This window comes from Callithrix jacchus, chromosome 1, assembly GCF_049354715.1.
Source record: "Callithrix jacchus isolate 240 chromosome 1, calJac240_pri, whole genome shotgun sequence".
NCBI classification, from domain to species: Eukaryota; Metazoa; Chordata; class Mammalia; order Primates; family Cebidae; genus Callithrix; species Callithrix jacchus.
Window position 1 is genome coordinate 182,702,637 of NC_133502.1, and position 25,596 is coordinate 182,728,232.

At 54.4% G+C, this 25,596-nt stretch overlaps 1 protein-coding gene across 3 annotated transcripts; it reads left to right on the plus strand.

Annotated features, from left to right (window-relative positions):
* Window positions 1-1,315: 1,315 nt before the first annotated feature.
* WDR5 (WD repeat domain 5) lies at window positions 1,316-24,508 on the plus strand. 3 transcript variants are annotated; one of them, XM_078331278.1, is made up of 15 exons: window positions 1,316-1,441; window positions 1,781-2,097; window positions 5,089-5,227; window positions 5,917-6,025; window positions 6,373-6,446; window positions 7,059-7,148; window positions 7,368-7,457; window positions 7,670-7,753; window positions 12,483-12,538; window positions 16,836-16,882; window positions 19,235-19,310; window positions 20,065-20,098; window positions 20,440-20,514; window positions 21,243-21,330; window positions 22,560-24,508. In XM_078331278.1, the coding sequence occupies exons 3-15, from the start codon at window positions 5,147-5,149 to the stop codon at window positions 22,658-22,660; spliced, it is 1,005 nt and encodes a 334-aa protein (XP_078187404.1). In that variant the 5' UTR covers window positions 1,316-1,441; window positions 1,781-2,097; window positions 5,089-5,146; the 3' UTR covers window positions 22,661-24,508. The 3 variants fall into 3 exon arrangements, with proteins under 3 accessions (XP_078187404.1, XP_078187407.1, XP_078187411.1); XM_078331281.1 differs by having other exon boundaries at window positions 1,781-2,077; XM_078331285.1 differs by having other exon boundaries at window positions 1,781-1,899.
* Window positions 24,509-25,596: the final 1,088 nt, after the last annotated feature.

Sequence of the window (25,596 nt, forward strand, 5' to 3'; positions counted from 1 at the left end):
AAGCAGTGTGGGGGAGAACAGCAGGTGATGGGCGGGGATTCTGGCCCAGGCAGCCAGGTGGACGGAATGGAGATGGCCTTCATCCGAGCTTGGTTTGCTAACCTGTGACAGTCACTGTTCCATGCTCCAGGGCACCTGGCCCAAGGGACCAGGCCTTTTGGGCACACAGATCCACACGCAGCCCTGCCGGACCACACAGGAACCTTCCCTTCTGTGTCCTTCCTGGGAAGGGGATTCCAGACCATCTGCCAGTCTTTCGGTTCAGCCTTTCTGACAAGCGCACACCTCACTCTCCCCGGACATTTTTATTTCAAATGCTCTGTCCCTTTGTTTGCACGGGTTCCTGTGTCATATTCTGTGTTCCCATTTTAAATTGGAGAATAAGTGACTGCATGTTATTCTTCCCACAGGCCTAGTTGAGCGGGTAGGGAGGCCGTACCTACCTCCAAGGCTCTAAGAAGTGAAGCAGGAGGCGAGAATGCACAGTAGTCAGGGCTAGACGACCGGGCCTCACCTTCTAGGCCCCGGGGTCCTCCTCTGGGGACCACCCCCTTGTACCCGTAGGTGAAAATACCCGCCCAGGAGGAAAGGGTTGGCCCCAGAGAGCCCTGTGCAAAGTGAGTTTGCGCACTGCGGAGCGGGCGCGGGTGTCTCCAACGCGGCTCTCCCAGTCCGCGGGGCTGGGGAGGAGCAGGTGCGCGCACCGCTGGCTCTGTGCCAGCAGAGGCGGGAAGAGCAGCCGGCCCCGCGGGGAGGCGCAGCCCGGGCTTCCGAGCTCAGTGAACGCGCAGGCTCTGGGGCTTCTAAATGGGCCGGAGTCGTCCTGCCCGCCCAGGGTAGGCGGCCACATGGGGGGCACTGCGCCCGGGCGCGGCCCCAAGTGCTTTCCAAACGCCCACTGCCGCTGTCATCCGTACCGGCGATGATCCAGAAGGGGCCTGGTCGCCCGGGGAGGTGCCCCGGTCCGCCTCGATTCCGGGGACAACGCCAGGCGACGCCACCTGCGCGGGTCCCGGAGGGCCTCTGGTCCCAGTGTGCAGGGCGTACTCAGTCTTGGAAACGCGAGAGCACACTAGCACTTTCCTGTATGTATTATTATACTTCCATTTTTAGGAAGTGCATTAGAAGGGCCTGCGGCAGCTGAATTCGGGATTAAAGCTTTAAAGCGGGAAGCGTGCTCCCGGCGCGGTTCCTTTAAAGCGTTGGGCCTGCCCGAGGCATTCTGGCCGCAGCCGCGGCCCGTAGCGCTTCTCCGAGAGGCGGGCTTTGTGCGCTCGCCCCGCCTTTGGACAACGCCCCCTCCCCTCGCGCACGCGCACTGCGCCCCCGCCGCCTGGCGCCCGCCGGAGCTGCCGCCTTGTCGCGCAGAGTCCGCGCTCCCGCCCAGGAGGCGGCCGACGCGACGTCCCGAGCGCCCGGCCCCGCCGCCGCGGCCCGACAGGTAAGTGGGCAGCCGCCCGGCCCGGGGGGCACGAGGCGGGGAGTGGGACGGCGCCAGAAGCCCTCACATCGTCCCCGGCCGCCGCACGTGTTCCTTGCCGGGCCTCCGGCCAGGCCCAGCCCCCGGCGCTACCCCCACTGCGGCGGCCCCGCCCGGGACCCCCTCACGGGCTCCTCGGTGGACGGCCGCGCGCGCAGGCCCCTGCACCCCGCCCGCCCCCACCGGCGCTCCCACCTCCGATTCCCTGGCGGGCCGCTGACAAGGCCCGAGCGCCGGTACTGGGGCCTCTCCCTCGGCGGCGCGCCCGGCCTCACATCGCTCCTCTTCCTCCATCTCCAGGGAAGGACCAGACCCACGAGCCAGTCAGTCCCCGGACGTGGCGCTTCCCTTCGTAGAAACGCCCCAGCCCGCTCCCGCCGCTCACTCCAACCGGAGGCAGCCAGGCTGCACCTCGCTAGGTGGGGTCCTGGGGTTCGGGTCCTCGCTCCTGAACGGAGGGTCCCCCGCTCCTCCTCGCGCGGGGCCGCAGACCAGTCCTGGCCGGTCTGCGAGAGCCATCTTGAGCGGTTACGTTCCCGGACTAGACGGAGGTTGGGCTGTTACTTCCCGCTAACGACCCTCCCTGCTGTCTCGCAGGCAAGTTTCCAGCTACCCAGGTCTGTTTTCCTATCTCCCAAATGCTTACGCTGTGACCTGGGCAGGTGCGGTGCTAGCCGGTGGGGAAGACAGATGGGTAAGCGAAGGACCCAGGCCGGGAGCCCGTCCAGGACCTGAGATGCGCAGCGCCGGGTTCCCACCGCTGTCGGGCCGGCCACCTGGCTGCTGTTTGGGATGCACATTCATTCCGGTCTGCACGCAGCATGCTCTCTTGGACAGCATGCCGCAGGCCGATTCCTGGGCTCCACCTTGGGGACTGAGGGACTCCGGAATCCGCCAGTGGCATCCAGCCCAGGAGAGCATACTGAGCTTTAGTTGCTGGGCTTCAGGTGGTCAGGCTTACCTGGATGAAAAGCAGCAGCTGCTAGGAGGAGCCAGGCCGCACCTGGGCGGGGGCGGTCAACTCCTCATCACCGTGCATGGAACCTTCTTGGCCCCCACTTTTTCAGCATCAAGTCGCCAACCTTCCTGTTCCCTTAAAGTGATTCTTCACAGAAACTCCTGGGTGTTTATGAAAATGCCAAGCTTTGGGCTGGGTGTGGTGGCTCACACCTGTAATCCAGCACTTGGGGAGGCTGAGGCAGGCAGATTGCTGAGCTCAGGACTTCGAGATCAGCCTGGGCAACATGGCAAAACCCGTCTTTACTAAAAATGCAAAAAATTAGCCGGGTATGGTGGTGCTCGCCTGTAATCCCAGCTTCTCTGGAGGCTGAGCATGAAAATCGCTTGAACTCCGGAGGCGGAGGTTGTAATGAGCCAAGATCTTGCCACTGCACTCCAGCCTCGACCCAAAAAAAAAAAAAAAAAAGAAAATTTCAAGCCTAGACCCCACCACTGAGGTAGAAATTGGTGGGTGTGTAGTGTCAAGAAACTCTATTCTTAAAAGGCATGTTAAAGTTAAGGGTTTTTTTTGTTTCTTTGTTTCTTTTACTTGTTAATGTTTTTAGAGCCCAAAGGGTGGGGTGGGTGGGCCTGAGCTGGGAGGGGTTGAGCTCCTTTTGTAAGACCGCCAGTCTGCTGCGCCTTGCCTGAGGGTGTTTCAGGCATCTGGACTCACCTAGGTGAGTAGACAGCTGACTGGAGCTGCTCGGCCCTCTGAGCTGCCGGTTCTGCCTTCTGTTCCTCTGGTGTTTCACTTGGGTAGGGAACGGCCACACTTCACTCAGCTCTTGCCCTGACTTGGCTGTCTCCGGCTAGGACCTTTGCAGTGGACTTTGCAGCTTTTTGCTTGGATTTCCGTAGCTCCTCCCTCTCCTTGTACTTGTCCAGCGTGCCAGGGAGAAGGCAGCAGTTGGGTTAAATTGCCATGGCCAGGTTGCACTTATGACAAGCACCATGTAGCCGGCATTTACCGAGGACTGGCTTTGTACTGGCACTTTGTACTCTGGGCAGCTCTACAGGGCCTGCCCCTCCCCTTCCCCACTCGTGTGTGTGTGTGTGTGTGTGTGTGTGTGTGTGTGTATGTGTGTGTGTGAGAGTGTGTGATGCTCAGGCTTTAGATGCATCGTGATCCATCCTTTCGAAGGGAATCTTTGCTGCAGGCGAAATGGATCTGTGGCCACACCTGTTTTCTGGAAAGTGGGTGTTGTAGTTTCTCTGCCTTCCTCTTGCATCAAGACTTTGAGACTCTTTTTGATGCCTTCCGTTTCACCTTAATGTTACAAGCAGCCTTGCAAGATTTCGGTTTCAAGCTGCAAACTAGAACGTACAGTGTGTAAACTCGTTAGATGGATGGTGGTGCTAGCTTCCAGAATTCTGATGGCCAGTGGTATTTGCAAGCATGTCTCAGTGGCTTGCTTTTTTAGTGATGCTGTGCCTCCTTTCAGAATAACCTGTTGTGCTTTTATGAGACGTATTCAAGTAATGGATCTATTCTCGAGATGGAGGAAACTAGCTGCTTACTAGAGAGATTTTGGGTAAATTTTATTGTCAAGCTGAAACAGTCTTTTTTCATTCCCTTGCATGTTGGTCTTGCTCGTAGAATATCCCTGGTGTACTTGAGGCTGCTTTTCCAGAAGGCAGGTTGTGGGAATTCCAGCAGGCAGAGCTGGCTCTGGCTCGCTCTGCTCTCTTTGCTGAGTTTTGTAGCTCCTCACTGGGGGCGAGGCCTGTGAGCTGTTAGCATTCTGGAAGGCAGCTTGGTGCCTGCAGCCTGTGCATGGAGGCACCGGAGCCCACCCTTGAGGCGCAGACCGCTGGGTGCCTTCAAGCTTGGCTGTGAATGTGATTGCATCAGTGGGTGCATTTTAGGATTTGGCTGTGCTCCCAAACTTCTGCACCCTGAAGCCATCTTCTGTCATTTGGCATGTTAGCTTACTGTCAGGAAACCTTTTGCTGTTCTTTTTATAATATGTACAGGGCTTTATTTTATTTTTTTTTTTTGAGACAGTTCACTCTTATTGCCCAGGCTGGAGTGCAATGGCGCGATCTCAGCCCACCGCACCTCCACCTCCCGGTTCAAGTAATTCTCCTATCTCAGCCTCCTGGGATTACAGGCACGTGCCACCACATCTGGCTAATTTTTTTTTTTTGTATTTTTACTAGAGTCGGGGTTTCACCTTATTGGCCAGGCTGGTCTCAAGCTCCTGACCTTGTGATTCTCCTGCCTCAGCCTCCCAAAGTGCTGGGATTATAGGCATGAACCATCACGCCCAGCCGTGTCCAGGGCTCTTTGAAGAAAATTGCATTTTGTTTGCACAAACTGCTGCATTCCTACAGACTTCTGGACAACAAAATAGGAAGCACCCTTAAGGGTGGGGTCTTTGATGATTACAAAAGTGACGAGAGCAGGTGTCTCAGCAGAGCAGCTAGAAAGTATTAGCAAGGACTTTGGGTAATTAATAGGGTTCTCAATTTGGAATGGTTTGTTTGCTACAGGGCTCAATTGGTAGTCAAATGTTTTCCTTTAAATCCTTTTTCCTGAAAATCCATTTTTAAAAATATGGTTTGTTTCTTGGCCTTGGCCCCCTGTTCTGCATCTTGCTCGGCAGACTGCCTCTGTCACTGGGACTCTCCATCCACATCCCCTGTGTGACCAGCGTCAGAGCCATGGCAACGGAGGAGAAGAAGCCTGAGACTGAGGCCGCCAGAGCACAGCCGACCCCTTCGTCTTCTGCCACTCAGAGCAAGGTGCATGCCCAGGAGCCATGTGGGTGTTTTGGGGGGCAAATAACGCTTAGAGATTCTTGGAAACCTTTCACGCTCCTAAGTCTAGCCTTCCCTACTCAGTTAAAGGTCACTGCTAGTTTCTATTTCCTGACCACATACCTGACAAATGCTTGTGACCTGCTGTTTCAGGGATCCCAAATCTGTCACCTGGAGGAGGGAGGCCTTATCAAAAATACATACTTGGTCCTGATTGTAAGAGTCTCTGTAAGACCCAGAAAACATCTCTTCATAATTTCCCCCACCCCGGCTTTGATCTGATGCGCAGGCAGAGCTGCATACCCTCTTGTAGACCTTTAGCCAAGGGAGCAGGGCCTCTGTTTCAGGGCAGGTGGGGGTGGGGTGCACTGGACCAAGGTCGGGGCTGGAGGGGCCTCCTGTGCTGTAGCAGGATCAGAGGTGGGTTTGAGGTGGGGTCCTGCCTTGAGGGGACCTCAGACGTTTCTGGCTTGGCTGGTGCTGTTGGAGGTCTTAGGGGGAAATAGTGGGCTCAGATTTAGATCTGTTCCATTTGAAAAGTGACGCCACAAAGAAATTGATGGAAGGCACTGGTCATGTGGTTTCGGAGCTATAAAGATCTGAGCTGAATCCAAACTGGTCACGAGTGGAATGCACAGTGGTGGTGACTTTGTGCTAACTGATCTTTCCCGCAGCCTACACCCGTGAAGCCAAACTATGCTCTCAAGTTTACACTTGCTGGCCATACCAAAGCGGTGTCCTCAGTGAAATTCAGCCCGAATGGAGAGTGGCTGGCGAGTTCATGTACGTAGCACTGAGGCCCTTAGCTGCTGGAAGAGGCGGTCTGAGCTGCAGACCAGAAACCATCGAGGGGGTGGCTTGCTTCCTCACCTCCTGCTCCAGGCTGCAGCGGGTGATGTGTCTCCTCCTGGAACTGTGACCTCAGTGCTGGTTGAAATTGCCTGTGGGCCTGGGGAGGGAGGAGAAGGGGGCTGGTCATCTCCGGCACGTGGGTGCGCTGAATGGGTTCTGAGCCGTGGGGTTCATGCTGATCACCAGGGGATCATGTGGGAAAAGCCCAGGCTTTGGACTATGGATGACAGGACAACTGTGGCCTGCTCCTAGCCTCAGATCCTTTTGTTTTCTTTCAGCTGCTGACAAACTCATTAAAATTTGGGGCGCATATGATGGGAAATTTGAGAAAACCATATCTGGTCACAAGCTGGTAAGTTTCAGCCCTGTGCGATGAAGTTGACTATTGAACAGTAGCTCCAGTGAGCAAGTGGTCAGGGCCATTTTGAGAACGGTGGGTTCAGGTTTAAATTTTCCCCCCTTTTTTCCTCTCTTTTTTTTTTGAGATGGAGTCTTGCTCTGTTGCCAGGCTGGAGTGTAGTGGCGGCATGATCTCAGCTCACTGCAGTCTCTACCTTCTGCGTTCAAGCGATTCTCCTGCTTCAGCCTCCTGAGTGGCTGGGACTACAGGCGTGCACCACCACACCCAGCCAATTTTTGTATTTTTAGTTGAGACAGGGTTTCACCATGTTGGCCAGGATGGTCTCGATCTCTTGACCTCATGATCCACCCTCCTCAGCCTCCCAAATATTCTGTTTAACGCCAGATACACTTGACTTCCCCAGATGAGTGTCTGTGAGGCTGGCAGAGCTGCAGAAAGCCTGCTGTTTTCCTCCCCTGCAGTGTGTCTTGTAAGGTTAACGCTAGTAAGAGGATTTCCTGCGGGCAATGGGGATGTTTGGGATTTTGCCCACAGGTCCTATTCTGTCCTTTTATTGTCCAAGTTGCTCTGTCCAAGTTACTGACCCTGTTTTTTCTCCCCAAGGGAATATCCGATGTAGCCTGGTCGTCAGATTCTAACCTTCTTGTTTCCGCCTCAGATGACAAAACCCTGAAGATATGGGACGTGAGCTCGGTAAGCAACACTCAGTGCTCCTCTCTAGGGAAGACTGGCTGCAGGGGCACGGGGCATCGGGGCAGGGTGGGTGGGCAGAGACTGAGTGGACTTGGGGATCAGCCAATCACTGGTGGGTGGGCGGGCATGCTCTGAGCTGTCAGGCATTGATGACTGTGATCTGGTGCTGTTGTTTCCAGAAAGATCCACTGGAATAATCCCAGTAATACTCTGTTTTAGGGAAAGTGTCTAAAAACCCTGAAGGGACACAGTAATTATGTCTTTTGCTGTAACTTCAATCCCCAGTCCAACCTTATTGTCTCAGGATCCGTAAGTGTGGCCTGGTGTCTTCCCTGGGGGCTGTTGTGACCGATGTGGGAGGGCTGTTGAATTTGGTTGTAGCAACCGTGGAGAAGGCAGGTAGGCCCTGCGTCTCTTCTGTGCTGCTTGTGGGGAGGAGGGGCTGGGAGGTCTTGGGTTCCGGGGAGGTTTGTCCCCTCTCTTCCCTGTAAAAGTCACTCGAATCTCTTCCTTTTGTTCAGTTTGATGAAAGTGTGAGGATATGGGATGTGAAAACAGGGAAGTGCCTCAAGACTTTGCCTGCTCACTCGGATCCAGTCTCGGCTGTAAGTTGCTCTGACACAGATGGGGTGGTGTTGGCAGTGCGTCCCCCTGATACAGATGTGGCCAGCTGTCTCCCTGGTGGACATAAGCCTGGGTGTGGCCTGTGCCTAACTGATTCCTGCTGTTATGCCGAAGTCTAAAGCAATCAGGCTGGAGGCTGGGACCTGAGAGATGAGTCCTGTGTGCAGCGGAGGGGTGGCGAGGGGGTGGTGAGGTGTCAGTGGAGTGCCCTGTGGTGAGTACCATGGGGCCCTTCGAGCAGGCTGTGGGGGTGGTGGCCACAAGCATTCAGGGGGCAGTGTACCTTGAACGGATGCATGGGACAAGAAGGGTACAGGCAGGGAAGGGCACTGGGAGTGGGAGCAGGGGTGGAGTGTGGGTTTTGAGTGGAATTAGCTTTGACTGCATGGGCAGGGATGACCCAGTCCTGTGGGAACTGTTGGAAGCTGGAGCCCTCTGAAGAACAGGCTCTGCACAGGGACATGTCCTGCCATTTTGCTGTTGCCATGCCACTGTGCAAAACAAATGACTGAGAGGTTGGGCATGGTGGATTGCTTGAGGTCAGAAGTTCGAGACCAGCCTGGCCAACATAGTGAAATGTCATCTACTAAAAATACAAAAATTAACCAGGCAGGGTGGTGGGTGCTTGTAATCTCAGCTACTGGGAGACTAAGGCTGGAGCATATCTTGAACTCAGGAGGCGGAGGTTGCAGTGAGCTGAGAATGTGCCACTGCACTCCAGCCTTGGCAACAAATGCCCTAGAGTCAAACGACACAGTATCATAAACTGCTCCATTTCACAAAGTGGCCAGAAGGTTCTTTTGTTAACAAAGCACATGAGGTAGTTTCAGGGCCAAGCCTGCCCTTCGTCGAGAAGCGGAAGGAATCGTTCGTCCCATGCTGCCTGCCCATGTCCCTTTCACTTCCTGTCATCTTGGCGGTGAAGGGGTTTAAGTATTTTTACCCTTGGAAGGCTTTGCCCAAGTGAGATGGACAGGACAGATAGCGTGTCAGGCTGAGGCGGGATGGCGGGTTCAGCCACGTGGCCTTTGCAGGCCCAGAGTCACTGCTCTGGGGAGGCTGTTTGCCGTGGGGATGGCGCCACGTGGCCCTGTGCGAGGGGGCACCTTGGGTCACAGCAGAGCCACTTTCAGACTGGGATTGACAAATGAGCCCTTGTGAAGTCACCTGAGAAAGGGGTTCACCTGGTGGCCTTGAAGTTGGAAGAAAGAATTCTGTGAGCATCCTAGTGGCAAAAGAGAGCTGCATGTGGGACTGGTAGGTGATGGGTAGGATCTTTCTCCTACAAAAGCGGTGTTGCTCATTAAGAACAAACCAAACCAGGGTGAGTGTCGTGCCTCCCACCTGTGACGCCAGCACTGTGGGAAGCTGAGGGAGGAGGATCCTTGGAGACCAGGAGTTTGAGACCAGCCTGCACAACATAGTGAGACCCCATCTCTATACAAAAAGTAAAAATTAGCCAGGCAAGGTGGTGTGAGCCTGTGGTCCCAGCTACTTGGGAGGACAGGGTGGGAGGATGGCTTGGGCCCAGGAGTTTGAGGCTGCGGTGAGCAAGATCACACCACTGCACTCCAGCCTGGGTGACAGAGCGAGACCCCGTATCTTAGAAAAGAGACTAAAAAGGTGAGTGAATGTAGGAAGCAGAACGTCTGTCCCCTGAGCCACGCCTGGGTCAGCTACCAGGAGAGGAAGTCTGTCCCTCCGTGGTCTTCTGCTTTGTTTTTCAGTGTGTAGTTGCCAGCGTGGCTCATTCCTGTCCTGTAAATAACTGGTACTGTGCCACAGCTGCTGCTCTGCAGAGAGGTTTTGGGGCTTTTTTTTTTTTTTGAGATAGAGTCTCGCTCTGTTGCCCAGGCTGGAGTGCAGTGGTGCGATCTTGGCTCACTGCAGCCTCTACCTCCTGGGTTCAAGTGGTTCTCCTGACTCAGCCTCCCGAAGAGCTGGGATTGATTACAGGTGCCCACTACTACACCTGGCTAATTTGGTATTTTTAGTACACATGGGGATTCACCATGTTGGCCAGGCTGGTCTTGATCTCCTCCCAAAGTGCTGGGATTACAGGCATGAGCCACTGCGCTCGGCCTGGGCCACTTTTGATGTATGCGCACATCTGTGTCCTTGGACTGCTGGTGTGGGCCTGCTGTGTGAGCAGGGACTCTGCCTGTCACCTCTCGTGGGTGCTTATTTGTAATTCTCACTTAGACAGAAAGCAGTGGAGAGGGATCCTGTTTGCACGGCTTTCTGTGCATCTGAGGCAGTTTCTGCAGGATGGCGTTGGAAGGGCAAATGCAGCAGTCGGGATGTGTTTAGCTTTTTCACAGGTACATGTTGGAGCCTTAGAGACTTTGAGGCATGTGGCCCCCTGCTTACTGCCCCTATCCCTGTCCTTCCTCAGTCTAGGTTTGCCCTCTCTGGCTGGGGCTCCTTGGCCGAGGGCTACTGCTGAACCCCATCATCCACAGCCCTCACGTCCTTGTTGAACCCGAGACCTGTGTTTTTCTTGCCCTTGAGCTTCAGCTAGTGCTTGTCTGCCCAAGTCGGCTCCCCAGAGCACTTGGAGTGCTTCTCTGCTAGGGGTCTTGCCATCCCCAGCTGGGTTCTGACTGGTTGCCTTAACTGTTTCTTAACTATTTCTTTTTTTCTTGAGAGGCTCTCAGTCACCCAGGCCGGAGTGCAGTGGCACGATTTTGGCTCACTGCAACCTCTGACTCCTGGGTTCAAGTGATTCTCCTGCCTCAGCCTCCTGAATAGCGGAGACTACTAACACACCCGACTAAGTTTTGTATTTTTTGTAGAGACAGGGTTTTGCCATGTTGGTCAGGCTGGTCTCCAATTCCTGGCCTCAAGTGATCCACCCGTCTCGCCTTCCCAAAGTGCTTGGATTACAGATGCAAGCCACCGTGAGACCAAGACCAGCCTGCCTTATCTAGTTCTCCCTAGCACTTAACTTTTCAGGCAGCTTGCTGCTGGAATGCAGGGGATGGGCTGTGTTGCCCCTTGTGCCTCAGTGTGGGTGGGATGGCAGAGCCGGGCCCTGTTTGCCGGTGGGTAGTGTTTGGATGTGGTGAAGAAGCCGAACAAAGCAAAGCATGGAGTTGGCCTTGTGAGCTTTGGGGATTTCAGTTGACGCACTACCATCCAGTGGAATGGTCTTAATAAAAGACTGTCTTGCAGATTTAAAGGCAGGGGTAAATGTGGTTAGACTGATCACTGTGAGTTAGAAAAGCACTTTGAGAGGCTGCTGACCAGATGATTACAGTGAAGCAGCTGGCCCAGCGGGAGCAGCCTGTCAGCAGAAACAAGTACTCACCCCCGCGTCTACTGGAGAATGTCTTCCAGGGCCATGGCACCCACATGCCCAGCATGGAGGCTGCCAGCTTCATGGTGACCCAGAGCTGAGGGCTGTGAGGTATCTGCAGGTTTCATAGACCTGGTGTAAAAAAAGAATATCAAGTGTCTTGTAATAACTTTCTGCGTTGATTGTGCTGAGATAATGTTTTAGATACATCGGGTTATGTGCTATCAAACTAGTTTCACTTGTCTTTTAAGCTTTTCTAATGTAGCTGCTAAAACAGTTACAGTGGCACATGGCTGGCGGGCTCTTGCAGAGTCTAGCCTAGTGCTTCTCCAGGCGCAGCAGCAGGCAGTATGCCCCGGCCACCTGTTAGAAATTCATGTTCTTGGGCCCCGGCCTGGACTGGTCACATCAGAAGTCCTGGGGTTGGGGCCTAGTGGCCTCTGCTGTAGCTGCTTGAAGATGCCTCCGATGCCTGTGGATTTGCCTCTGGGGACACATGGCAATGTCTGGAAGCTCAAATAAAAATGACAGAAATTTGTGATGAACCTCTGACCCCTGACATTGTGGATTTTGAATCCATTTGTTATAAGATTCAGTTGGAAAAAAAGAGGAAAAACTGAAGCAGATCAGTTATAAGAAAGGGATTGTTGTCAGCTTGCAGCTTCTTTTTTTTTGAGGAATTAGCAGTCTTTACTGGGCTGAGACCAGGAGTCCGTGGGTCTGGAGGACCTCTGTGTGTTGTCAGCTTTCCTCTCCACGCTGTCCTTGGCCTGTTTCCGTAGCCTTATGCGCTGTTTCTTCTGCTGGTAGTGGATCTTGGCTTCTCTGCTGACTTTGCATCATTTCGTTTTATTCCTATTAAGCCAGGGGAGATGATCTCTTAACGGTGATAACCCTGTCAAGCTGCCCTCATAGCAGGGCAGGCAGATAGAAGCTGCTGCTCTTTGTATGAGGCCGAGTGGGACTGTTGGTTGTGTGTTTCTTTGCAACAATATATCGTGGCCGGGCTCGTTGGCTCACCCCGGTAATCCCAGCACTTTAGGAGGCTGAGGTGGGCGGATCACAAGGTCAGGAGTTTGAGACCAGCCTGGCCAACATGGTGAAACTCCATCTCTAATAAAAATACAAACATTAGCCGGGCGTGGTGGCAGATGCCTGTAATCCCAGCTACTCAGGAGGCTGAGGCACGAGAATCTCTTGAACCCAGGAGGTGGAGTTGCAGTGAGCCGAGATTGTGATACTGCACTCCAGCCTGGGCGACACACTAAAGAAAAAACAAACCAAAGAACAACAACAAAAAAGAAAACAATACAAACATCTCAGGCTTTTTTTTTTTTTTAGATCAGGTAAGAAGCCGTCGTGTCCATGACTTGAAAGTAAGGTTTTGTCTCTTCTCCCTCCTCCATTCTTAGGTTCATTTTAATCGTGATGGATCCTTGATAGTTTCAAGTAGCTATGATGGTCTCTGGTAAGTGAAAGCATTCTTCATTAATCAGTGAGTCTTTACTGAGAGCGAGCTCTTGCCCTATTCCTGGATCTGGGGGTACAGCAGTAACGAAAGACCCAAGTCCTTATTCTGAAGCTTCGCTGCTGGCCACACTGCAGACACTTCAGCAGATATGCACTGCAGTTTCAAGGTTGACATCACAGGTGACGGGGCAGTGTGCGTTGGAGGATGTGGCTGTTGTTAGGGTGGGTCAGGGAGTGCCTCCTCCATCAGACTTCAGCTCCATGTAGACATTGACGTGCACTTCACATGCTCATGGAGAATGGGTGTTTGAACCCCTTGAGAGGAACGCCATGCAGATCCGGGAGGATGTTGAGTGTGCTGTCGTGCCTGCTGAGGAAGTGTCACCACCCCGGGCAGGTGAATCTGAGCAGATGACAGCATGGAGAAGGGCAGGAGGAAGAGGGACAGCCTCCTGCAGAAAGCATACCTAGGTCTCAGCAGGCGTTGTTTGTAGCGCTTGGACTTGGTAGTCTCAGTGTCCAGCTCTCCTCAGGAGACAGGGCAGTGGAGCCGCAGATGTGCACTCAGCGAAGTGTCTGGTGGGAGCCGGTGGTGGGAGTGGAGTGTTTAGGCTGTGTTTTGGATGTGGGGCAGACAGCATAATAACTTCAGATTGGTCACTAGGGAGGAGCGGGGCAGTGGCAGATACTGGCCAAATTGAAGACCTTACTAGGACTTCCTGCAGGGAACCCTCAGGTGGACACCCACACTCGAAATCTGTTTCCCAATCTGACTGCAGTGACTGTTGGCAGGGGGTCCCCAGGGGCCCCAGCGGCCCCAGCTGTAGTCGTCATGCATGGTCCCCCATCAGTCTTGAGTAGATGGGTCTGGTGGGTCTGGTGGGAAAGGGTCGGAGTCAGAGCTGCACCTGACCACCAGCCTTCCCATGGGCTCTGCAGCACACACTTGCCGGCCATTACCTTGCAAGGTTCAAGCTGCAGTTCCAGCACTGTGAGGGCATTTGGGGCTGAGGTCACTGGGATGTGCTGTGGCAAAAATGAAGTCATCTGGAGCCCCACATTGGCCAGTAGTGGCTATGGTTAAAGCCATGGATTACACTTGACCATTTAGCAGGTTGTTATAAAGGGTACAATTTGGGAACAGCCAGAGGGATGGGGTGCACAGGGTGAGCTATGGGGGAGCATGGAGCTGCCGGGGCCTCTCTGGTGCCACTCTCCTGGCCCCTCCATGTGTGTGTGTCACCAACAGGGAAGTGAGCACGGGACAGTCTCAAATTACTCATGGACCCAGCTCTAAGAACTTTTTAAAAAATCAGAAATATACCGAGGAAATCGGGTAAATGGGGAACAAATGAGGACCCTGATGAAGTAAGGTGTGTTCTTTGATGAGACTGGTGATTAAGACCTTTTACGCCTGTAACGTAAAAAGCAAAATAAACCAGATTAGACATAGGAAGTGAGTGGAAACACTGCAGGAGGAGGAAGCAGCTCATCCAGGCTGAGTGGCCTCAGGCTGCAGCAGCAAGGCTTGTCCACATTTCTAAAGTGACCCAAGGCATGGTGCCTGGAGGGACCGGCTACTGTGGAAGAGGCTGGAAAAAGGGATTGAAGGCCTAAAAATAACATCATTCCCTGTGACCTTATACTTGAATCCAGTTAAATATTGAGCTGCTAAGCTTATCCAAACTTTTCCAGATCACAGACGGGAGGGAGCTCCCTGGTTCATTTCTTTGGATTTAGCATGACCTCATTACCTAAGTTTTGATTACTGGTCCCAAAGGAAGACCAGAGAGGTCAGCTCACTAGTGCATACTGATGCTAGGGTTCCAGAGGAAGTAGTAGACCTCTGAGCCTCATGCACAGAAAGGAATTTCCACAGCCAAGGAGTTCAGTATTCACTATTAAATAATGAAAGGATTATAACACAAACATCAGGAAGCCTGTTACCTAGTTGTACCAACAGCTGAATGGTGTTAAAGGTCCCTGTGAGCAAGATAGACCAATATTGTTGACTACTCACTGGTAACCAGTAATTTTCATCATATGTGGTGACACGCTAAAACTTTCTGTGGAAATCAGAAGTGAGACAGGCATGCCTGTTTCCTGTGGTACTCAGCATTGTTGAGAGTTTCTAGCTAATGTAAGAAAATGAAAGCAATAGTCGTATGAAAACTGAATAGAGATACACATCTTTGTAGATATGGGCCGGGTGCAGTGGCTCACGCCTATAATCCCAGCACTTTTTAAGGACAAGGTGGGTAGCTCATGCGGTCGGGAGTTCGAAACCAGCCTGGCCAGCATGGTGAAACCCTGTCTCTACCAAAAATACAAAAATCAGCCGGGCATGTAGTCCTAGCTACTCGGGAGGCTGGGGGAGGAGAATCACTTGAACCTGGGAGGTGGAGTGCTTTTGTGAGCTGAGATCCTGCCACTGCATTCCAGCCTGGACCACAAAACAAGATTCCATCTTAAAAAAAAATTTTTGAGGCTGGGCACGGTGGCTCACGCCTATAATCCCAGCACTTTGGGAGGCCGAGGCAGGTGGATCACGAGGTCAAGAGATCGAGACCATCCTGGTCAACATGGGGAAACCCCGCCTCTACTAAAAATACAAAAAATTAGCTGGGCATGGTGGCGCATGCCTGTAATCCCAGCTACTCAGGAGACCGAGGCAGGAGAATTGCTTGAACCCAGGAGGCGGAGGTTGCGGTGAGCCGAGATTGCGCCATTGCACTCCAGCCTGGGTAACAAAAGCGAAACTCCGTCTCAAAAAAAAAAAAAAAAAAAAGAGGTCGAGACCATCCTGGTCAACAAGGTGAAACCCCATCTCTACTAAAAATACAAAACTTAGCTGGGCATGGTGGTGCAAGCCTGTAGTCCCAGCTACTTGGGAGGCTGAGGCAGGAGAATTGCTTGAACCCAGGAGGCGGAGGTTGCGGTGAGCCGAGATCGTGCCATTGCACTCCAGTCTGGGTAATGAGAGCGAAACTCTGTCTCAAAAAAAAAAAAATTTAGAAGCCACCGACATGGTGCTTTTCAGACATTTAACCCTCTGACATGGGCACTGTCAGCCTTGCTTTTGAGGCACACGTCCCTCAGTTGGTGAGTGTGGGACCCAGACCTCGTGTCACCTCTGGAGTCCGGGCCTGGAACCCCAGCCCTGCTGGCTACATGGTGTGATCTCGCATCTATTGCCATCAGGGCTTGAAAGTGGACTGTTTTTCTTTATACTGGGAATTGCCCATTAGAAGATGGGAAAAATGTTCCCAGTTTAACAGTGACAAAAATGCTAAGATATTTAGGAATGCAGCTACTGAGAAAGAGCAGGACTTGTGGAGGACACGAGAAGCGGAACTGAGAGGACACTTGTGGTGTGAGGTTAGGAGACCAGGCCCTCGTGGCCCGGGGAGCTCCTGGAGAGGTCCCGTGAGTGCTTGTGGAGCTGGAGGCAGTGAATTTAAGATCCACTGCACGCAGGATGGCACTGTTGCTGAGAGAACGGAGGAGATGCAGAGTTGGGAGGAGAGTTGCCGCTCTGGTTTTAACACCCTGATGTGGCTGAGGTCCGGTGTGGTCCGGTCCCGGATAACTGAAGTGTGGGTGGAACAGGATGGGGTGTGCAGAGTGGAGTGCACCGCGGCCCTCGCAGGGGCCGGCTTATCCATGGGTAAGAGATGGAGGGACCATGCATGGCGGCCATGGAGTCTTGGGCTTGAGGAACAGTTTGCCCACGTCTGTCCCGCCTGTGCCCTGCTGGCGGTGGAAGTGTGGTGCTAACAGTGGGCTGTGCTTCCAGAATGTGTCTGTATGGGCAGAAATCACAGAAACCCTGGAATTGGAATAGTGTAAATGCTTGGCCCACCCCTTCTGGGAATAGTCCAGAAAACTCTCAATACTCTTACATTTTTATTTAACAAAAAGCTCCCTCTCCCTGCTCGTGTGTGTGGCAGGAGAAGCCCTGGGCTGTGGTGCCCTTCTCCTTGGCCAGGGAGGTGGAGAGAGCGACAGCCTTCCCCTCTGTGTTGGGGTGAACCACGGCTTGTGGGAGAGAGATCCACCGGTCCCCACACACGGTCTGTGCGTGTGTGGCATGTGTGGCCTGTTTCTGTTTGTGTGTATAGTGTTTAGTCTTTGTCCCTAGAATAGAAGAGAATGACTGTTAAATGGGTGAAGCATAACTTTAAAAAAAACACATCAGGAAAGGCGTGCTTGGCCGAAAACAGATCTGATTCCCAGCAGCCCTCGAGTCATCCTAACTTGCCTGCTTACACTTTTTTGTTCTCTTTGCTTTGAAGTCGCATCTGGGACACCGCCTCTGGCCAGTGCCTGAAGACACTCATCGGTGAGTGTGGCTCTTGCCCCGATGTGTTCCCTGCCCCTGTTCTTCACTAGCTCATCCTCCCCTCCTGCCCTGGGCCTGCCCCTGCGGGAGGAACCTTACTCCTTGTCCGACCCTTCCCGCCAGTTCCTTCTGACCGCTTGCTGGCTCTGTTGCTCCTTCGAGTGAAATGTTCCTGCCGTGGCCTTTCTTCTCTCTGGCCAGTCTGGGGCTCCTCAGCCTGTGCTGTCGGGCCTCACTCTGGCCGCTCACTGGCGTCCTTTGGGCACCCCCATCGCCTCCTGGCTTCAGGCCCCTGCTATCGTGCCAGCCTCTCAGATTGTTCCTTGAGTAGGCGGGGCTGAGCACCTGCCCTGATACACACCCATCTGCTGCCGGTGCTGCCGAGATGGATGGAGGTGCCCTGGGAGCACGGAGGACTCCACACCTAGGGGAGGAGGGGAAGGAGGGATATGGCATGGCTTGGATGGGAAGGCCGGCTGCCGGGCAGAGTGTAGCCAGAGGGTCTGTGATGGCCCAGAGTTTCTGCTGCCCCTTGCAGGGCCTGCAGGAGGGGGTGGAAGGGTTTTCATCTGGGGGGTGTTCATGTTTGAAAGGCCTATGTTAGAAGTGTGGGATGGGCTGCCCCTTGAGGGGGAAGCTGGGTGGCAAGGATGGGGGGATGGACCCATGTGTGGGGAGGCCCCCCCTTTTGTGTTCTTCTTCACCTGCTCCCCTGGTCCCCTGTCTGTTGTAGCCTGCTGGGCCGGCTAAGACCAAGCACCATAGACTGGGAGGTTTTCAGCAGCAGAAATGTGTTTCCCCAGAGTTCCGGAGGCCGCATTCAGGCTTTAGAGGCCTCTCTTTGGCTTAGAGATGCTGCCTTACCCTGGCTTCACACTGGTGTCCCTGGTGCTTCCGTGTGTCCAAATGTCCTGTTGTAAGGACACCACCCTATGGGCCTCATTTTCACTTTGGCATCTCTGAGGCTCGAAGCCTGGACTTCAGCATGAGTTCCCTCGCCAGGGCAGTCTTTGTAGCTTCCTGCCTTGTGCGGCCAGCCTTTTGCCATGCATCCCTCCTGAGCAAGATCACACTGCCCCGGGTGTCCCCTGCCCGGGCCACCTGTGCTCAGCTGTGTGCCTCGCTGTCATGTGAGTACACATGACCGTCACTGCCACCCTGTGGGGAGGGGTGTCCTCCTCCTGCAGAGAGGCTCATTCACCAGCCCAGAGCTCCACAGGAAGCAGATGCAGGGACCAGGATTCGTGCCCAGGCACAGGTGGTTTTGTGTGCCCCTGAGCCAGGGGCGGGGGATAGGGAGGGGTCGCTGTATAGCAGTTTGTCCATTGGCATCTCCTCAGGTCTAGCGAGTTAGACCGTTGAAGGACTGAGGCAGGTGGGCTCATGCGTTCTCCGTGATGCTCTGTCCAGGCAGCCTGGGTTAGGTATGTTGGGCCACTTGCCATCAGCTGCGTTAAGGGAGCCCAGCCCCCGCGGCCTTCGCCGTGACCTTGGCTTGCCTGGCTGTGTGTTGTGGTCTGGCCCTGCATGGCCTCACAATGCCTCCCGTGCCTTTTCAGTGTACGTGACCGGGCTGAGGGAGCAGAGACGGCGGGTGCCTGGCGAGGCCGGGCGTCCCCGTTGTGGTAATGCTGAGGGCCGCGTCCTCCCTGGTGCTCGGGACACACCAGTGCCTGCACATGCTCGGGGACTCTGACGGGGCCCAGGGATGGGACCTGCACTGGGGCTCACTTTCCTTGGGATTCCCTCCTCACCCAGGTGAGGGGAAACACCTTCCTCCCGTTGTGAGGGTTATGGGTTGTCACCTCCTGGAAACTCTGACTTTTTTAGCTCTGTGAGAAAGAGCAGCTCTGCTCTGCCTCCAGGGCTGTGGGTCCAGCTGATAGGCCTGGGCATTAGCTGTGGGTATGCAGCAAACAGGTTGGTCTTGCGGGCACAAATGCCCCTTGTTTCGATGACTTCTTAAAGGAGAATTTCCGAGGTGACTTTCCCAGCTCTCTTTGCTGCTGGTGGAGTCATCCTGTGTTGAGCTGTGGATTCTCCAATCATGTCCATCCCCTGAGGCAGGGGATGCCTGAGAGTGCCTATGGCCCAGTGCCCGAGGAGGCCTGTGTTTCTAAAGTCCTGGTGTCGAGGGGCCCCCAGGGCATGGGCTTGAGGTGTCAGGAACCTGCTCACGGCTGGTGTGCGGTGGCTAGGCCACCCTTCAGGGCACCGAGGGGTGGTGCTGCTGGCACAGGTGGTGGCAGCCTCACTAAGATGTCATATTTGGGTGACGGGGAGTGTACCTGGGAGGGTACCCTGCCCAGTTGTCGGTACCCACCGTTTGTTACCTGTCTGTTTTTATTGCAGATGATGACAACCCCCCAGTGTCTTTTGTGAAGTTCTCCCCGAACGGCAAATACATCCTGGCGGCCACGCTGGACAAGTGAGTGCTGCATGGGGCTGCGGGGCGGGCGGGGCCTCCCCAACCAGAGATGCCAGCGTGAGCCTTTGGAGAGCACCTCGTGGGCTTGGTACGGGGTCCAGGCTCCTGCTGGAGCTTCAGCTTCAGGGGAGTGGGCTGTTAGGCTGGAGGGCAGGCCCCTGCCCGTTCTTTCCTGAGGCTGAACCTCAGGTCCGACTAAAGGAGGAATTAGGGTCAGTTTTCTGGTTGAGTGACTGTGTGGCTGTGGCTGTGGCCATGGCCATGGCCTGGGCAGGTGGGGGGCCTCCAAGGCCGTTTCTGGTTCTGACCTCTGAGCGCCTTGATCTTATCTCTCGCAAAGCTGACGCCCTCCTGGGCTGTCCCTTCCCATGTGTGCACCCTCAGCCCTGTGGCTCCCAGCCTCGGCCCCAGTCCTCTGAGGGCTGTGTTGTTGGGTGGTAAAACCTGTTCTGGATGTTTCCAGAACCAAGAGAACTTCTTACCCCTTTGAAGATGACCGAGTCAGGGATGATAGCACCCATCAGCTTCCTGTTAAAGTCTCTCTTAGAACTATACATACTTGAGAATCTCAGGTCATCAAGTCACTGGACTTTGGGCCTTAGGGCCTCCTTACCCTGAAGGAGAAGAGGGTTCCACCCCTGCTGGCTTTGCACCTGGCACTGATGGTGGCTGTGACGTAGAGGCTGCAGAGTTGGGCGTGGGGACAGAAGGGCCGCGTCTGGACATACCCCTCACCCCTCTTTCTGTCTTGCAGCACTCTGAAGCTCTGGGACTACAGCAAGGGGAAGGTGAGCTCCCACCAGCTTGGGCCCAAGTTGGGCACTGTCCCTGGGTCATAGCCCCTGGCGAGGACAGAGCTGGCCCTGGTGATGACGAAGGAGGGGAGCTCAGAGAGCCATCGCCACTGGGTTTGGTGCGGATTCCTGAAAGACTTGGGTATTTGTAGGGTGGCAGTCTACCAGTGAACGCGTTGATCGTGTGGGTTTTGTGCTTGTACATATAATATTTAGAGTGCTTTTCAGAACTAAGTGTAGTCAGTGTTTTATAAAACACTTTGCTTAGAATGTAGAATTATCCCAAATCAAGGGGAACCACGACTCTGTGACCAGCCTGTCCCCTGCCATTTCAGTGCCTGAAGACATACACTGGCCACAAGAATGAGAAATACTGCATATTTGCCAATTTCTCTGTTACTGGCGGGAAGGTGAGTCTCCCATAACCGAGAAGCGTCTCGCCCATTCCCAGCTTCCTCTCCTGAGAGGTCATGCCTGTTACAGGTTGCTTTCTTCTCAGAGATGCTTTTCTGTGCCCACAAAACGAATTTCCTGTGTTTTAACCAAAGTGTACTGTGCCAGGTACCACGGACACCTTGTCCCACTTGCTTCTAGGTCCGTCTCCTTCACAGAGGCAGGCAGCCTGGTGTCGAGCGCTGTTGGCACTGCTTAGCTTGTACCTTCTGAGGGAGCCGGGACCCGGCAGGTGGAGCTCTGCGCGCTCACGTTGTCTCTGGGTGGACGCGCTGGCTCCAGGGTGTTGTCCACCCGCCCCAGCAGAGAGGGGAGTGTGTTTTCCTGACACCCACCCTGGTCTTGATGCTCCTGTCTTAGACCGGGGGAGATTCTCAGCAGCACACACAGACCAGAAAAGGGTGACCCGAGAAAACGTCTTCCAGCCTGGAAGCCTCCCCTGGGGCAGGCAGGCACCTGGGTTCTCAGAAGGAGGCCAATGTTGGGGTAGAGCAGGCGGGGCTGGACCCCTTGGAGAGGAAGCCTCTTGCCTGGCAGGGGGGCGGGCAGGGCTCTTTTGGTTGGGTCCAGTGCCGCAGCCACCTGTGAGGTGGGCTTGGGACAGGGCATAACTGGACTGTCCCTTCCGCACGCACATGATCTGACCTGCTTTTCCTCACCATCTTCCCTGCTTGTCCTTACCTAGTGGATTGTGTCTGGCTCTGAGGATAACCTTGTTTACATCTGGAACCTTCAGACGAAAGAGATTGTACAGAAATTACAAGGCCACACAGGTGAGCACCTGTTTATGTGGGGACAGTTCTGCAAGTGAAGCGTGGTCTGCTTGGGTGCTGTCTGCCCTCTTCCTCCTCTGGCCCTATTTAGGAGCCGCTGCTAAGAGCTCTTGCCTAAGGCATGGAGCTGGTCAGGGCTACTGCCGACTCAGACCCAGGGCTCTTGGCTTGAACCCTGTTTCTTCCTGTTCTGCCAGGCATTCTGGTCTGGAAGTGCATGTGGCTCTGGGACTTGAGGTGGTGTAGCCTGTCTCACTTTGCGGCCAGCTTTGTTTCCTGGGCCGAGGACAGTGAGGTCATTGCTGCCCCATTCTAGAGGCTCTGGCTCCTTTCAGGGATACCTGTTTCTCTCCCAGAGAGACCCTGGCTGCTCATAGCCAAGTGGACCCCGCGGCAGTGCCAGTTCCCAAGCCACCTAGGTCACCCCCTCCCTAGTCCTGGCTGCCCCCTCACCCTCTGGCCCCTGCATTTCCATGTCTCATTGGGCCAGTGACAGCAGGGGTGTGGAGCCCCTGTGGAAATCTGGGGAGGCGCTTCTCCCTCCGTGCGAGCAGCTTCACCCAGCCTGCAAGTGTGCCACCACCCAGTGTCAGCGCTCACGCTCCACGGGCCTGGGCCTTCCTTTGTGTCCTCGCCGGCATTCTGGGGTTTGTTTGGTTTATGTAGGAGCTGTAAACCCTTTGATGTGGCTGACCTTGCACCAGCCTGTTAGATCTGACTGCCCTGCTTTGGGGGTGGACTTGTCCTGTTGTGACAGAGCCAGCCCTGAGGGGCACTCGGGCTCAGCAGTGTTGGGCGGAGGTGAGTGGGCGGCTCAGGGTCCTGAGTGCTAGAGGGATGTGGTCGACAAAGGACTGAGGACCTCGAGGGATGGTCTGACTGGGATCCCTGCGTGCCAGCCTCTCAGCCAGTCTTGCTGCCACGTTCCTCCCTGTGGGTGCCGAGCTACTGCTGGTGGGGTCATGGGGGGCTCCTGCTCTACAGGCGGGATGGCTTTCCCTGCTGCCTTTCTCCCACTGCCCACCCTCCCCGCTATGTCACCCTGATAATGGCTCTTGTTCCCTCGCCCCCCGTGTTGAGGGTAGGCAGCGGGTGCTTGCCCTGAGACCTCCCGGGTGGTGTATAGGTGCTACCAGAGTTTTTGGGGAACAGTGGAGCTCAGTCTGAGTTGGTACCCACAACCCAAGGCATAGGGACAGCTCTGTTTCTGACTGTGTCTTTGTTTTCAGATGTTGTGATTTCAACAGCTTGTCACCCAACAGAAAATATCATTGCCTCTGCTGCGCTAGAAAATGACAAAACAATTAAACTGTGGAAGAGTGACTGCTAAGTCCCTTTGCTTCTGTGCGAGAGACTGTCAGGAAGTTGACCCGGATTGGCAAGAAACATGGTGTCTCGAGCTGGTCCCCCGGGTCTGCGCCTGGGGTCAGAACGGGGCCGGATGTGAGCCTCCTCTTGGAAGATGATTTGTCTGAGCGGAAGGTGTAGAGCACCGGAAGATTCTAAAAGTTGCTGGTGACATTTCTTGCCAATTCTTCTAACACTGTCTAGGGAAAAGTTCCTAGCCTGTTGTGTGCAAAACAGTCAACACAAGTTTTTAATTTTTTATTACAAAAGGGTAAAGTTCAATTTATCATGCGTTGTGTTTTTCAGTAAACATTCTATATCTTGTTGATATTCATGACCCAGTGCACGCTGTGGCTGGTCACCGCCATTGTGGCCCCAACAGCTGCCGCCCCATTCCCTGCTGCGTAGCCGCCCCGGGCTACGGCCCTGACTCCTCTGTTCCTGCTATAGTCGTTCCTGGTGTCTGCGTCTTTCTGGAAAGCACAGTGTCGCGTGTGGTTTTCTGTGTAAAGAGCCTTTTGTGGCCCACGCATGGCAGCATGGTCATCGCACACGGCGCTGCTGTCTGTCTCACCAGTGTCCCTGCAACAATAGCACCACAGACTGTAATAAAAAGGTGGGGCTTTGTGGACAGTTGTGGGAAGTGCATCCTTGTGCAGTGCATCACTATGTGGCCGTCTTGGAGAAAGGCTCCCTTTCCTTCTCTGGGAAGTAAAGGAGGCGCCCTGGCTGGCCGCACCTGCTATCTGAAGACGCCTCCCCTTGTAGGCTGTGCTCAGTGTTGCTGGGGGAGGGGCAGGGTGGGGGTTCTTAGTTGCAAAGGAGCCAAGCTCCTGATGGGCTCCCGTTGGGATGTTGGGGACACCCGTGGCATGGGAAGGCTCCCTGCATCCCTCACTCCAGGTCAGGTGCCAGTGGGACTAATGTGCCTCATGAGGGCTGCAGAGCCAGTGCTGCCCCTCGGCTTCCCATCTCCTGGCAGCCCCAGGAGCGGCTCCTCAAGGGATTGGGTGCTAAGCGAGAGCCTTGTCATCTCAGCCCTCGCCTGCCCACCTGCCTGTGTTCCTGGCCGCGTGGCTACCTGGTGCTCACCTGCACAGCAGTTTACGGGCAGAAGCTGAGCGGGAGCCTTTGGGGAGTGAGGCTGAAACCTGAGCCTGTCTGTGGAGACCTTTGTGGTGGGGGCTGCCATGCAAAGCCAGCCCATGGGGCAGGGCTTTGGGGCAGGGTGGGCTGTGGTGCTCCAGAAAGCCAGCCTGGGTACTGGGTCTGCAAATGGCCCTGGCCCCAGAGCCCAGCCAGCTCTGCCTCTGTCAGGGCCTGGAGTTCTGGGTGAATCCTCCAGCTTTGTGATTGTACCGGCCCAGGGAGGAGGTGGGGGTTTGTCAGGTGGGCTCTCCTGGGGGTCCTCTAGTGGCAGAGGTGAAGGAGGGATTACCTGGGCATCTGGAGATGCGTGTCCCACGGTTTCCCTTGCCCCTCTGTTTCTGATGAGGTGTACAGTTGAGGGACCTGGGCTAAAGTGAGTTGCCACAATGAAATGGGTTGATTTCTGTCTTTGACACTCAGGGTCTGGGCACCCTGCATTTGCCGCCTGTTGTGACAGACTCGGGGAGCTCCACCTGCAGCTGCCCTCCTGTGGGGCACCCCGGGGGCTGTGAGGCTCCTGCAGTCTCGTTCTGCCGGTGGGGGGAAGCCCACTCCGGGGAGGGCTGTGCTGTGCTGAGTGCTGTATCCCTGAATATAGTTTATTTTTTCTACATTTGAATTCTGTTGTAGATTTATGTAAAAATACATTCTTTTTGAAAATAAAAATTTTCATGTCTTCTAATTTTGTCCTGTGAGAATTTCTTAAAATGTAGCTGTCTGTGGGGTGGGAGGGCAGCTGCCCTGGTGGTGGGGTGGCATCTGGTGTGCCAGCGTGCCCCGCAGGACAGTCCTGGGTTTTCACAGTAGCCTTAGCAACGTCATCTATTTGTGCTAATAACGTACATGTTTTGTATTGATTTTCGGCTTTTCGGTATATACCTGTGTGCTAATTATTGACGGTGGTAGGCAGGTAGGCAGAGACGAAGGGAGCTCCTCCAAAGTCCTGCGGCCACCACCGTGCTGGGGAGGCTCTTCTGGGGCATGCGCTACAAACAGGAGCTTGCAGATGCGCAGAGTGTGGCACCCCCGGGTTCCTGTTGCTGCTGCAGGGACTCGCCGCTCTTCCGTGGCTGCTCGTGTCATTGCAGTACAAATCCCAGACGTTTGACCACGTAAGTGAACATGTGGCATGGGGACAAACAATCCTCCAGAAGCATTATTACCATAATGCCATTTTCATACCAAAAAGTCCCCCCACCCTCTTTATTTTATTTATTTATTTTTTAGATGGGGTCTCGCTCTGTTGCCCAGGCTGGAGTAGTGAGTGTGTTCACAACTCACTGCAGCCTCAAACTCTTGGGCACAAGTGATCCTCCCACTTCAGCCTCCCCAGTACCCGGGACCACAGACACATGATACCAAGCTCGGCTAATTGTTTTATTATTTTAATTATTTTATTCGCAGGCTAGCAAATTTTTTAATTTTGCAGAGAGGGTTTCTGTGGTGCCTACGCTGGTCTCAAACACCTGCACTCAGGTATCCTCCCACTTCCGCCTTCCAAGGTGCTGGGATTACAGGCATGCGCCGTTGTACATAGCCCCCTGAGATTCTTTACTATTCGATGTTCAGATTTCTCCTGTTGTCTTGGTATGTTTCAGGAAAAGTGTGTGTCTGTATGTGCACACATGCACATCTTGCATGTGTACACGTCTACATGCATGTAGTGCACACCTGCACATCGGTGCACAGAAGTGCGTTTGTCTATGTGCAGCAAATCACAGCATGTGTATGTAGATGTACCCACATAGGGTACGTGCAAACGCACAAATG